This window comes from Podarcis liolepis, assembly GCF_965112155.1.
Source record: "Podarcis liolepis genome assembly, chromosome: Z".
NCBI classification, from domain to species: Eukaryota; Metazoa; Chordata; class Lepidosauria; order Squamata; family Lacertidae; genus Podarcis; species Podarcis liolepis.
The window spans coordinates 15,852,637-15,867,529 of NC_139570.1; the positions used below are offsets into that span (position 1 = coordinate 15,852,637).

The window sequence follows — 14,893 nt, forward strand, 5'->3', positions numbered from 1 at the left end:
AATGATTGAGCTAATAACTATTTTCTTTTAAGGAGTTGCATAGTTTGCATAGTTCGTTGCTGAATTTCTACAAGAACTCATTTTATAATTTACAGTTATAAATTATTTTCTCTTTCCAATTCCCCACCTTCCTCTTGCCTCTCATCCAAGCTGTCTGGCATTTTGAATTATTAAAATGATTTTGCATGTTAAGATATTAGTGTAAGCATTAATATTATAAGGTAAATTCCAATTATACCTAAGTAATTTTTAATGGTTGTTTCAACTTCAACAGTATACAAAAAATATACACACAGAAGATTTATATTATTTTATATTATTATATTATTTATAGGATTATTTTTAAGAGAATGCAGAAGCAGCATTTGATTTTGTGGCTTTGCATACTGTAACCTAGACAAAAGAGGCACCATTAATAGGTAAACTCGTGGTTGTACATTGCTGCTTTAATTGTTAGGCTTGGAGTCAAACAAAAACCTATCCAGCTGTCACATTAATAAATACAGCTTGATGATTAGATGTAAGAAGTATATACAAGAAGTAAGCCTTCTCAGACTGCTTCTATTGAGATGCTTCATTGAGACTTGGCTTTCTAATCTGATGCCTGGTTTGGGAATGTATTGTTGAAGTCCTTATTTCAGTCTGTTACTTCACTTGTTGAAGTACAACTTGTTGAACTGCTTTAGAGTGCCCAGGGCCAGCAAAAGAATAAGACTCATCCTCTGAAAGCTTAGGGGCAAGGACATTACTTTCTTTTGTTTCTCTTGGTTTTCAGATCCTTCCTTATTTTATTTTATTTTAATTGGTTATTTTATATACTACCCTTTATCCGAGGATCACAGGGCCGTTTACAATACAAAAATACAAAAATAGATAACATAGGAACAAACTGGATCGATAATTCCCATATACAGTTTAAAAAAACATAGATTGTTTAATTAGTCAGAGGCTTGGGAGAAGAGGAATGTTTTCACTTGGTGCCTCAAGATATGTAATGAAGGCGCTAGGTCAGGCTTCCTGGGGAGAACATTCCACTAAAGGGAGCCATCACATAAAAGGCCCATTCTGGTATTGCCACTCTCTGGACCTCTCATGGAGAGGGCATACAAAGAAGAGCCTGAGATGATGAACACTGGGTCTGTGTAGGTATGGTCTTGACCCATTTAAGACTTTACAGGTCAAAACTAGCACTTTAAATGGGACCTGGGAACTTTGGCAGTCAGTGCAGTTGGGAAAAGATTGGTGCTACATTCTCAAGCTGTCTTGTCTTGGTGATCAACCCACTGCTGAACCATCTTCAGAGGCAGCCCCATGTATAACATATTGCAGTAATCTAACCTAGAGGTTACCAGAGGATAGATATTATACATTCCATATTACGTACCTTTTGTGTTGGTCTTTTGAGCTGCAGTTCTTGCTTCTGTTGTATGTTCTATCTGATGCCTTTCAACATTTCAAACAAAAATATACGAAAATAATTCTAATAGAGTGCTGGTCAAATTCCAGCTCAGTCATGATGCTCACTTGGTGATCTTGGGCCAGTCACACTCTTTCACCCTAACCTACTCTTCAGCAGTTGTAGTGAAGAGTGAAATAAAAATATTTAAATAAATAATCAATCAATCAATCAATCAATCAATCCAGGAGTTTATTGGCAATTACTGAAAAAAAAATTCTGTTACCACTAGTATTCTTCTTTGGCTTCTTTGGCATGCTTCCATGGTCACTAGATTATCATGTTTCCAGTTATCAGCTGCTGCCTCTCTGTTACTGCTTGCCTTCTAAATAGTTAGTTTCTATCTACACATTACTCTTGGTCTGTCATGATCTGGAAAGCTCACAGGAATGAAGCATCAAAATACATCTTTGCAATGGAAAGTTTCAGAAAGGAAAAGACTTGCAGTTACTACCAACAATTGTAAACTGTTTTGCTGCATCAAGAAAAATGAAGGAAGCTCTGTTGGCTCATGGCCTCAGTCATGAACTTCTGAGGTTCACCAATCTTTGTTCCACAGAGAGTCATTATATCCCAAACAATTGACAAGTCTTCTGCTTTATTCTCCATACATTATACTGCTATTGCTGCATAGACCTTTTGCACATACCTGCTTCATTAAACACGATCCCCACAATGTCAGTTAATTTATTTCTTAGATTGAATGTTTCATTAAATTCTGATAAGTCCAGAAGCCTCCCTGGACTAGAATGATTATGAAATACTCTTACCTTTTAAAAATATATATATCTCCCCCCCCATGGAAATGTAAGTGGAAAGAGCAGTGTAAAACTGGGTTCAAAATTCTATCTTTGACAAAATAAGATAACTATAAACCTGTAGAAGGGAAACACTAATATAAAAGGCAAGATCAGTTTTTTGTGGTGTTTGTTTGTTTGTTTTTCTTACACCTTTTTGTACTTTGAATTTTTTGTTTGTTTTTTTTAAGAAAATCTTTGTGCTTAATTAAATAGTACTGTAACAAGTGCTAACTTATTTTGGCAGCATATTTCATTGTAGTGATTGAGCTAGAGAAGGACCCATGTGATAAAAAAATAATAATATGTTGTATTTCAGCAGTTAACCTAGACTTTTAGGGATAGTATTTTTGATGAATTGCATTAGAGAGTGAAAATCCAAAATAATGCAGAAGACAAAATTCTGTAAGGCAAAGCAGAGCACTCCGTATGTGTTATTAGTTCCTTGCAGGTTCTATAACTGGAACAAAAGCAAAAGCTCAAAAGATACCGTGTTTAATGCAGCACCAGCACTGTAGGTAATCTGATCATACTTTGGGGATCAAATCAGTACTGGCTTTGACAATGGTGCCTTCTTTATTGATTCTGCACAATACCTAAACTTGAAACCTCCTTTATGTAGGCAAATCCATTGGGACTTGAAGAGAACTCCTGATGTTCATACAGACAACCTAGAAACAGGAGTATGTTCCAGTTTTTCAGTTGCCAGGCATACTCTGTTTTGCCTTGCTTCCCCTTCTCAACTAATCTATATATACTGAAGTGAAAGTAGACCTGCTCTTTCTCCACCCCCAAATGCTTCAGACAGGTTGTGTTTCTTTTGGTGTATGAGGAGGAGGAATTTCCCCATATACCTTACATATTTATCTGCTCATGTATTTGGTACTTTATTTATATCAATAATACCACTCATTTAAAAAAAAAAAATCTTGAAAATATGCCCAGAGAAGGGGTGGTAGTAGAAGTGTTTTACTGATTGACAGCATGGCAAATGTAACTGTGCTATGCACAGCCAATTTCCTACCGGGCCAGGGTAACAGAACTTTTTCTTAAATAGCATGTGACAACCATATGCCCATGTCTTTGTGTAAGTATGAATGAACCTTGCATTTCACCTCTTTATTGTTCAAATTGTCTCCCTATGCCTCACTAAAGAACTACCATTACAATGTTGGCACGTTTTAGGTGTTTAAGGAATTATTTACCGTATTTTTCGCCCCATAGGATGCACTTTTTCCCCTCCAAAAATGAAGGGGAAATCTGGGTGCGTCCTATGGGGCGAATGCAGGCTTTCGCTGAAGCTTGGAGAGCGAGAGGGGTCGGTGCAGAGCGCCCCTCGCGCCGGGCAGACATCCACAGCGTGGGGAGCCCTGCGGGAGTTCCTGAAGCAGAGCAGACATCGGCCAGCCCCACAAGCTTGGGGGACAGTGGGGAGGCGCAGCGCCGCCATCCCGCTGTTCCCCGACCTGGTTTTGGGGGATAAATAAAGGAAAACATTTTTTCCTTTATCCCCCCCAAAAAAAACCTAGGTGCATCCTATGGGACGGAGTGTCCTATGGGACGAAAAATATGGTATTCAAAACTCAATGATAATAAAGTTACAGTAACACAATATCTGATATTAGGAGTTCAGTTTTGTCATTGATATAATTTCAAGCTTGGTGTAATCAGCATGGTTATGAAAAATTGGGATCCTAATGATTGTTCCTCTATTGTGAAAAGCAAAATAAAATTTTAGTTGGTAAAAATGTGTGAAATACATTCAGATTCCTGAAAAGTTAGGGTTGGAAGTTACGTCCTGGACTTAAACCCCCTTCCGGGATAAAAACACTAATTAGATCCAGTGGTGTGTTCTGCTAGCCAGTTCCCTAGAGTCTACCCTTCAGGGTGCTGTCCTGTACATTTTCAGCTGTTTGAACTATAGTGTTTCTTCCATGTCTCTTGGAAATCAGTTTCATGGTTAAATTGGTGTATGCATATCCTCAGAAAAAAAAGTGCATCTATAATTTGTAAAGTTCATAATTAGTTCAAATATTTGCTAGTCTGTTGCTGGAAGCTTGTAAAACTGCAAATAGATACAGTATGGTAATTATGTTTTAAAGCATTTATTTTTGAAATGTGTTAAATAAGTTGAAAAAGCAATTATTGTTGTAGTTAGACTGCTTGATTTGAGTCCACAAATCAGGGGTCCACAAATCAGCCAACACAAAAATGTGTGCATCTGCAAATTCATTTATATTTTTTCCTATTGTCATTCTTTTCGTGTTAGTGAAAGTGCCGTCATCCCCCCCCCCACGCTTTTGACAGTACTGGTGTGATTTAGACATAACCCCAAACCATGAAAAGAACTTACATGCCCCTTTTCCCATCCTGTACATCGATTAGTTACTAATGCTAGGGGGAATTTGAAGCAGTCCACATTTAAAGGCAAATCTATAAAATTTGCACTTTCCAAAACAACATGAAAACTGAAACACAGTCATCCTTCAAACTTACCAAATCAGGTATACAACCCCCCTCCCCCCCCAAAAAATAGAGAACAGTGTGTATAAAAATAAATACATTAGTTCATACAGAAATACATCATATTAAGGGAAATTGCTTTCAAAGATGTGTCCATTAGTCCAAACTGCATGGAAAATGTGTTTATTAGGAGAAATTTCAGAAAAAATAAAATACTGAAGAATTTTCATGAGGATAAAAATAATCACAAATTGCTTATGAAATGTAGTGAACTGAATGAATGAACAAGAATTGGCAGATCCTTTAATCCCTACTAACTGCTTTCATGAAATAATTTTTTGCATTGCATCTGAACTGTCAAAACATGGATTTGTAGTTACCTTCTAAACAGTAATGCAAATCAGGGAGAAGAGGGATGGGCAGGAGTACATCAATACGAGACTTATTTCCATGCTTCAAAACTGTGGCCTGATGATTAGTTTAAAATTACATATGCTCTGTTCTGGACTCTTTGTATGTTAATAATATGTAGTTCAACATTATCAGCCATTATCTCGGCATATAATATAAGCAGACCTTGCTGGTCATCTTGTCTGCACTCTGTAATATTCTTCTCCAACTAGTATTCAGAGGATCTTCTAGCCACTGCAGCTGTATTTATACATTCTCACAGGGATTCCCAGTTCAGCCACAGAAAAACATTTTATTACTTAGTATTGACCCTAGCAACCTTTCAGGAAGTACCTAGGACTAGAGTGCTCATGTACTGGCAACACAGATAATCTGAGGGAGGATGATGTTTTCCACCCCGCCTTCTCATTCTCTCTGTAGGTTATTTGTGCAGCCGGAATGCATAAGAGTCTAGTAAATTACTTGTCTAGGCAAATAAATGAGGCTTATGACCTTTCCTGGATTCCAGACACTTGCAAGGATGAATTGCTCCTTAAACAATCACCTGTTTAAAAGCTAGTTATGAATTATTTGTGCTTCTATAACTTGATAAAGATAAAATTATGGTATGACAGGAATTCTTAACCTGTCTTTCATCATCACCAGGGGTGTGTCTTGCCATTCACGGTCACTGAAGTATTTTCTTCCTCTTTCTGTTCGTGCATATATATGCACACTTTGAAACATACTTCTAAATCCAACTTGTAGTCAACACACATAGATATGTTCCTGGATGATAATACAAATCTCTTTTCTGGTTATCAAAGCCCAATACTCATGCTTCAGACTTTGCAATCTGACGATGTGGGCAAGAGATTTGGAGCTGTGAAACCACTTTGATTCTTGGCTTCCTAACTACACAGAGCAAGCCACATGTGACTATATGGGTTCAATGTGTGGTTGACTCATCACTGTAGGAGGAGCGGGAGGTGCCATAAGGAAACAGTAATGTGTCTGCTCACAAAGAAGCCCACATTTGACTCAGAGGACTACAGTAGCTACTGCCCGGTCACTAATGTTCCATTCTTGGGATGATTAAGAAGGTGGTAATTAGTTTATCGACTCCAGTTACTCTTGGATGAAATGGATTATCTAGTTTCCTTTCAGTCAGCTATGAGGACATTGGGAGTAGGCAGAATAATATTCTGACATGGACTCAAGGCTGCTTACAGATAAAAATTTTTGTTGTTTAGTCGTTTAGTTGTGTCTGATTCTTCGTGACCCCATGGACCAGAGCACGTCAGGCACTTCTGTCTTCCACTGCCTCCCGCAGTTTGGTCAAACTCATGCTGGTAACTTCGAGAACACTATCCAACCATCTCATCCTCTGTCGTCCCCTTCTCCTTGTGCCCCCCATCTTTCCCAACATCAGGGTCTTTTCCAGGGAGTCTTCTCTTCTCATGAGGTGGCCAAAGTATTGGAGCCTCAGCTTCAGGATCTGTCCTTCCAGTGAGCACTCAGGGCTGATTTCCTTAAGAATGGATAGGTTTGTTCTTCTTGCAGTCCATGGGACTCTCAAGAGTCTCCTCCAGCACCAGAATTCAAAAGCATCAATTCTTCGGCGATCAGCCTTCTTTATGGTCCAGCTCTCACTTCCATACTTCACTACTGGGAAAACCATAGCTTTAACTATACTGACCTTTGTTGGCAAGGTGATGTCTCTACTTTTTAAGATGCTGTCTAGGTTTGTCATTGCTTTTCTCCCAAGAAGCAGGCGTCTTTTAATTTCGTGGTTGCTGTCACCATCTGCAGTGATCATGGAGCCCAAGAAAGTAAAATCTTTCACTGCCTCCATTTCTTCCTCTTCTATTTGCCAGGAGGTGATGGGACCAGTGGCCATGATCTTCGTTTTTTTGATGTTGAGCTTCAGACCATATTTTGCGCTCTCTTCTTTCACCCTCAATAAAAGGTTCTTTAATTCCTCCTCACTTTCTGTCATCAAGGTTGTGTCATCTGCATATCTGAGGTTGCTGATATTTCTTCCGGCAATCTTAATTCCGGCTAGGGATTCATCCAGCCCAGCCTTTTGCATGATGAATTCTGCACATAAGTTAAATAAGCAGGGAGACAATATATAGCCTTGTCATACTCCCTTCCCAATTTTGAACCAATCAGTTGTTCCATATCCAGTTCTAACTGTAGCTTCTTGTCCCACGTAGAGATTTCTCAGGAGACAGATAAAATAGAGACAGCTAAAAACAGGGGAAACCCATTATTAAGAAAACCAATTAAAGATTTATATATAAACTATATATAAATATAAAAGAGCTATTAAAACATAGTTATAATTAGAGTAAAAACAGCACCAGCCATTTCATTAAAAGCAGCCAGTTCCCAAAAACCTGTTGAAATAAGAAGCTCTTCAACTACCAGTGGAAGAAAAACACAGAGGGAGCCAATCTAGGAAGGGAGTTCCAAAGTCTGGGAGTAGCTACCGAGAAAGGCCCTCTCCTAAGACCCTACCAAGTGTGCCTGTGAGTGTCGTGGGACCAAGAAAAAGGTCTCCCCTGAACTCAGGCAAGTTTTTATGTGAGAATAGGATATTTCAGATAGCTTGGACCTATGCCATATAGGGCTTTATAGCTCATGACCAGCTGTTGTAACAAGGGAGTCAAATGCTCCCTATAACCAGCCCCGCTCCACAATCCAGCTGCAGCTATTTGAACCAGTTGAAGTTTCTGAGCACTTTTTAAAGGAAGCACCATGTAGAGCATTAAGTATAAATGAAACAAATAATGCCTTTCTTCATCTTACTAGTTTTGTCTGGAACTGCATAATATTGCATACTAAGACATGTAGTTACTATTGATAAAACCATTTATATTTTCAACACCTTTTCTAAATAATTTATGGTACTGAGGTTGGCTTTCTCACTGCAGTAGAACTATTAACTTACATTTTTAGGGAACTTCTGCTGTGACCCCCATATCTCTTTCCCATGGCTTTTATTTGCTCTTTTTGATATTTGAAGTCAGGCTTAATTTATTTTTGATCTATATATGTTTCACTCACATGACACAGAAGTATTCCTCAGTCCTACTCTAGTGCACTTGACAACATGATTAATCAAGACTTGCATAAAATTGACAAGTGGACTCTTTTTGGACACTGCTGATTATATTATTTTTGTGGGATCACTTTGTGTGGTAGATGAAAGTTCTGGATGCTTTATACTTGCTTTGAAATAAATAACAGATGCTCCTTGAACATGTTTCAGCCATATTGGTCATGCAAAATGGGCAATTTAATAACAGAAGCTCTTACTGATTACAATTGTGATTGTGGAAAGCTTTGTCAATAGCACTGTTTCTTCTTCACCAGAATACAATTCTTCAGTCTTTGTCCTTTTGCCTTTGTTAATACACAACTTGCAAGATTATGTCCTCTAAGATATGAAAGTTGTTCATTTTGACAATAATCTGTCAAATTTGAAATAAGTCATTATTGGGGTGAAAGTGGGGAGGAGGGAAACAGCATTCAGTTTCCCTAAATGCAGCAGGGGTTTTTAAGGTCACTAACAAGACAGCAATTCAGATAACACATTTGTTTACAAGCAAATGTGTTCTTGTCTGTTCTAGTAGCCTGCTTAATTCCTGCCAGTATGCTAGAATTCCACCCATGAAGTGGTTATTTGTTGTTGTTTTCATTTGTACACAAGCATGACTTTGTGAGCACACATAGACACACACTCTTAGAAGATGTAATCAAAACAATGTTATATTGTATGACTGAAACAATATTCTATTGCTTCCCAGCTCAGCCCCTTCCACTACCCTTTCCTTATTCTGCCCCTTCCCACCCTGTGCTGAATTTTCGATCAGAAGCTTCCTGGATCAGAAAATTGTACGCTTATGCTCTCTGAGGTGCCACTGATAATACAATATAAATTAGTAATGATGGTGTGATGATGATTATGATAACAGTACCAAATACTTTTGTAAATGAATTTCATAATCACTGATCACCTACCCTGCTACTAGCTTAGGCACTACTGGAGCAGAAACTTTTAAAGTCCTGTAGTCTTTCATCATAACTTTTGTGTTCTTAGATTCTATTTGTCCCTTGTTCTTTTTTTGTAATTTAAGCCCCTTTCATATTCATATTGACAGTCTGAGTATCATAAGTATATCTCACAAATGTAATATTTACATTCTGGTATAGTCATTGTGTTTTGAGAAATACTGTGTAGGTTACATGGCACAATAACATTTTAAATATTTTCTATGAAACTGTGAGGGCTAGAGTTATACTTCTGTTATGAAATGAAAGCTGAGAGGCCTTGTTTGTTTATCTCTGCCTCCTCATCACTTTCAGGAATTTAGGAAATAGGTTTTGCTTCACTGATGACATCTCCTTTTGCCTCCTTGTGTGTTAACTTTGTCAAGGTATTCTACCAGTGAAGCAAAGTATCAGTGACATTAGCAAGCACTTTCTGCATTGCTCTCTCTGTATGTCCAGAGTAGATCATAGAATCTATTCCAGATTCTAGAGTGTATTCATTCATGACTGTAGACCAGCCTCATTGCTAACCTGCTTCACTCCCAGTTTCTTAAAATAATGCAGGAACAGTCCATGATCTACTAGTGTTATGCATGTGACTAACTTTAAAGATTTATTGGTTATTTGTTTAGAATATGGTCTCTGTACCACTAACTGAAACCAATTATGGTGAACACAGCTTACCTGCACTTAAAGCCAATTCCAGTTAGTAGCAAAGAGGCTATTTCTCTAACCTAACCCCCAGTATATAAGGAACTAACAAGGTCACCTATAATCACAGATAAAGGGGAGAGGGAAAGATACTCAAATATGATTTAATAAAACTTTGAGTAACATATAATGTTGTACTAAAAAGTGGTCCCCATGGATTGCATGTCCTTTTTTGCTTACCTGAAATTTAAGCATCAGTAGTTTGTATTATCTCAATGTTTTAAAAAATGTGTGCAGGAAAGAAGCTCAGATAGGTACAGGCCTATACAGAATATTACAGAGCAAGAAGAAAAATATTTGAGCTCTTCTGCAGTTCTCTCTAAATCATTTATATAACCAACTATATGCATTACTAAGATAGAATCTCTTTTGAACCTTAGTTGCTGTTTAATCTACAAATTAGATTTAAAGGAATGAAATATTAGCATTTCTATCAATAAATTTGAATAGAAATGGATTAATTTGAACTAATGGCAGAATAAAATGGTGACATTCTCACATTAAACATGATGATTTGGTATATTATATTATATATTCTCACTTATTTCATGAAAAGTAGAACTTTTATGAGCAGTAATTCAGAAAAATGGGAGCACGTTTTAATGGAATTATCCTCACAGCTTTCAAGGATTTTATTTCTGACACTGCTTTTCTTTCCTACACCCAGAATTGGTTTCTGAGTTATCATATTTTCCCTCAGTTTCAGCTCAGAGTCTTAAAAGCAACCTCGATTCCATGGAACATCAGATACAGCGTTTGGAAAATGATATTAAGAAGTTCCCTAAAACAGAAGATCCGCATGATAAATTTGTTGAGAAGATGATAATATCCTTTCCGTATTAATACCAGTATTTGTTTGCTAGTGAAATATTCAAATTACATTATATTCTTAATTTTTATTAATCTTTTGTGCACAGGCTTTGCATGAAAAAACTACACAAAATGCATTTCCTCCCATTTTGTGTCGTTGGGGGATGACTAGTAGTAAGTTAAGACACCACACCAGACTATTGTGCATTAGGTAGTGCGCAAATACGAGGCTTGTGAGCAGAGCCTATATCAATCTTACCTTCTCTGATAAGGGAAGATTCTGGGTGTGCTCGAATTGCATGTTTTGTAGGTTTCTCATAATGTTCTGTGGATTTGTATTGCAGAAAGCAGGTTTTTAATGTGGTTCATTTGACACAAATAGAATCTACACACATATAAAAAACGCTGAAATGCTTTTTTAAAAAAGTTTTGAAAAATATATTGAATTCACCATAGCTCACCATCACCATCTAGTGACACATTTGTGCATTTTACAACAACACACTTAAAATGTTTTATTTGCAGCTGTATAGCTGAGTCCACAGTCTTCCATCTGTTTTGCTTTTGGTTTATTTTATGTTCCTTTTACTGGTCAGATATGCAATATTTCAATAATGCACTTGGGAAGAAGTACAGCTGTGTAGCAGCAGTCTGTCTGACAGCACTGAAAGTGACAACTCGCTTTGATTACTTTGTTGCGGTCACCTGATTGGGACTTCTGCTCCACCTTCCTAGTTTTGAAACAAAAGAAGTAAGGTAAGAAATTCTTACTATTTAAGTGATGCTACTTTTATACTATTATGATTTAACCTATGTCCAATGGCAATTGAAAACTTGGAAACACAGCTAATAAAATAGTTTTATTTCATTGCACTTCTTCACACCTCTAGCCTGAAAGGTAGATGCCAAGTATAGGTCATTGCATTTTTTTAAAAAAGTTGTCTTAGTTTTATTGTTGCCTGTAAGCATTAATTATACCATAACATTGAAACAAATTTGACAGGATAGAAACAATATTTGTGTGATGTCATATTTTAATGCATAGTTTAGTTTGCTGCTTACTACCATTAATAACAGGCTCTTGTTTTGTTGCCTTATGGATTCTTCATATACTGAAGAAATACTTGAAAAAGATGTTTAATGCAAACAACTTTATATATCTGCATGCGCTGCAGTTATTATTGTTGAATTTTGGGGAGTCTAGGCCAGACATGTGGTGGTTGCCCCTTGAGTGTATCTTTAAAACACAAAGGAGGCAAAATACACTGAAATATTCATCATTTTTGAGTGAAATTTCTCTGGGGTGCACTGCCTACAGATAGTTGTTGAAGGTTTCTACATTTCCCTACCAAAAAAGAAAAAGGAAAAAAGAGGCCTGCTTTCTAGCTGGTGCCTTTCTACAAAGGATACTGCGGAAATATTGCAAGGAAAAGAATAAAAGTTTCAGCACCACCACCTTCCAATGTGTACATAGTCTTCCACAAATCAGTGCACCAAATAGTTGGGAGCAAATAGCACTTAGTCATGGATTACACCTGGCAATATAGTTTTTTACCTTGACATCACACTTAACAGAGATTTAGAAAAACAGGGAATGTGGTTTTTCTCATAGACAAGAACCCCAGTGCAAATTAGAGAAATCCCTGCTGTTCTCACCAGCCTTCTGTACATTCCACAGGAGTTAGGGGAGGGAGTTGGTGGCATCACCATCACCATTATCTATCTATCTATCCATCCATCCATCTATCTATCATCTATCTATTTTTCCCTGACAGGGACTGAAGGTTGCTTACCGATAAAAAATGGCATATAACATAGATAAAACCATAATTAAAAAACAAACATTAATAGAATTTAAAACATACTAAACAGCACACCAGCCTTCTGGACAAACTGTTCCAGCAAGTTTATGTAAATGTTAAAATAGTATGGGAAAAATAACAGAACCCCGAGGGACCCAGCAGGCCGATGACCAAGTTATTGAAGAGGACTACCCCATCACCACCTTCTGGATTCACCCCTCTAGGAAGGAATAGAGCCACTGTAAAATAGTGCCTCCAAGTCCCATCCCACTAAGGCAGCACAGAAAGATACCATGATGGTTGGTATTAAAAGCCTCCAAGAATTCCAGCAGAGCCAACAGGGACACGCTCCTGCTTTCCACTTCCTGGTGCAAACCAGCCAACAAGGCAACCAAAGCTGTCTCTGTCTCATAACCAGTCTTGAAATGAGATTGAAATGGATATAGATAATCTGCATCCTCCAAAAACTCCTGGAGCTGGGATGCTACCAAACACTCCAGGACCTAGCCCAAAAATGGGATATTGGAAACTGGCCAATAATTGCCCAGTATGGTGGGATTCAGGGAGGGCTTTTTCAATGGAGGAAGAGACTGTTACATTGAGGGTTTTTTGCGGGATATGCCTGGAAAGAAGGGAGTGGGGAAGAGCGGGGGGGGGCATCATGGTCATTCAGAGTAGGGGGAGGTATGGTGGGGCAGGCCAGGTGAGAGACACATAGCACAGGCAGATGGTGATTGTGCCATGTGCCAGCCCCTCCTCCAAACTGGGGAAATGCTGTTGTTATATCAGCCAGCCCTCTGGTATGTGGCTGCCGCTGTTGAATAAAAGGTCAGTTCCTCATTCATGACCTGATTGTGGAAGACAGGGCCAATCTGGTCTGTATCACTGAGACCTGGATGACTGAGCAAGGTGGAGTTGGTCTTGCCCAACTGTGCCCACCTGGGTACTCAGTGAAGCTTCAGGGCTGACCTGAGAGTCAGGGAGGGGGAGTAGTGTATAGACATCCCATCTCTCTCTCCAGGCTCTCTGTCCACTTTGTGGGGTATCTAGAGTGTGTGTTCCTAGCATTGGGCAATTGGGACAGATTAGAGATTCTGCTGGTTTACTGCCTGCCTCACTGTCCAGAAGTCTCCCTGCTTAAGCTGACAGAGCTGGTCTGAGAGGCAGTGTTGGGGACTCCCAGACTACTACTTCTGGGGGATTTCAACATCCATGGTGAGGTGACTGGCTCTAGGGTGGCTCAAGAGTTCATGGATGCCATGATAATCATGGGGCTTTCCCAACAGGTCGCAGGCCACATGTAGGTGGCAGGTCACACACTATACGATCCTTTCTCAACTGGGCAGGAAGAGGGTGATCTGAAGGTGGGGGATATTGTTGACATCATTCCCTTGTCATGGTCAGATCACTTCCTATTGAGATTGAGGCTTTCAGCACCTTTTCCCTTCTGCATAGGTTAGGAATGATGAGTATGGAAGATGCTTGTGACAGTAGGAGTTCCTGGTCTGGTTCATTGAGATCTAGAATAATCTCCCTCAGAGAGTCTCACAACTCCCTCGGCCAATAAAGCGAGATGAGCACCGCAACCCAGAGTCGGTCATGACTGGACCTAATGGTCAGGGGTCCCTTTACCTTTAATGACCAGCTTGAATGGAAACAGTTTTAGAAAATGGATCCGCCCCGCTTCTCATTTGCTGTTGTTTGATGGAATGGAATGAATAGTCTTCCCTACTGATTTTTGTAATTCACATATCTTTTGAAACCAGGGAGCTGTCTTGTGGCAATGCATGATCCAGAAACAGTAGCATTTGAGGCGCTGTATATTCTTAAACAGGATTTGTTGAAATGCAGTGATACTGGCATTTATTTGAGGAAGTTAGCTATGTGAAGCCTGCATGGCCACCTTTGGTTCTTCCTGGAGGTATTGGGAAAAGAAGTGTTCTTGGGTTTAATTCTCACTGAGGAATTATACCTTTGTCTGGATGACACCACCACTTCATGCTCCCAGTAGGGGTTCTCCTGATAAAATAAAATATCCACACACATAGAAAATGAGCTTTCTTAATATTTTTTTGTTCTTGTTCTTTTGTTTATGTAGGAGCATTTAATCATATGTATGAGCCCTCACCTGCAAAATGCAATAGGACAGCCTAAACCAGGGACAGCCTATATTGTTTTACTGCCTGAGGTCAAAGTGTTAGGTGCACCCCCACCTACTCCCGGCAAAGCTTTGCTTAGTGGTGTTGTACAGTGGCAGCAGCTTCTGGCAAGATCTCACAAGAGTTTCATAAGATCTTGCTTGAAATCACCACAACTGTGTGACCCTGGCAGCAGCGCTTCTCTGCAGGGTTCCATCACTCAAGGTGGATGCTTCAGTCCACATCATAGGTGGTCCAGCCCCGGCC

The 14,893-nt window shown here is 38.9% G+C and overlaps 1 protein-coding gene across 9 annotated transcripts in view; it reads left to right on the forward strand.

Moving 5' to 3' along the window:
* DIAPH2 (diaphanous related formin 2) overlaps window positions 1–14,893 on the forward strand; it is a 359,470-nt gene that overhangs the window by 172,056 nt on the left and 172,521 nt on the right. For all 9 annotated transcript variants that reach the window (XM_083484624.1, XM_083484625.1, XM_083484618.1 and 6 more), the window contains one exon: window positions 10,577–10,701. In XM_083484624.1, the coding sequence (XP_083340750.1) occupies window positions 10,577–10,701 (125 nt within the window). The remainder of the gene's footprint in view (window positions 1–10,576; window positions 10,702–14,893) is intronic.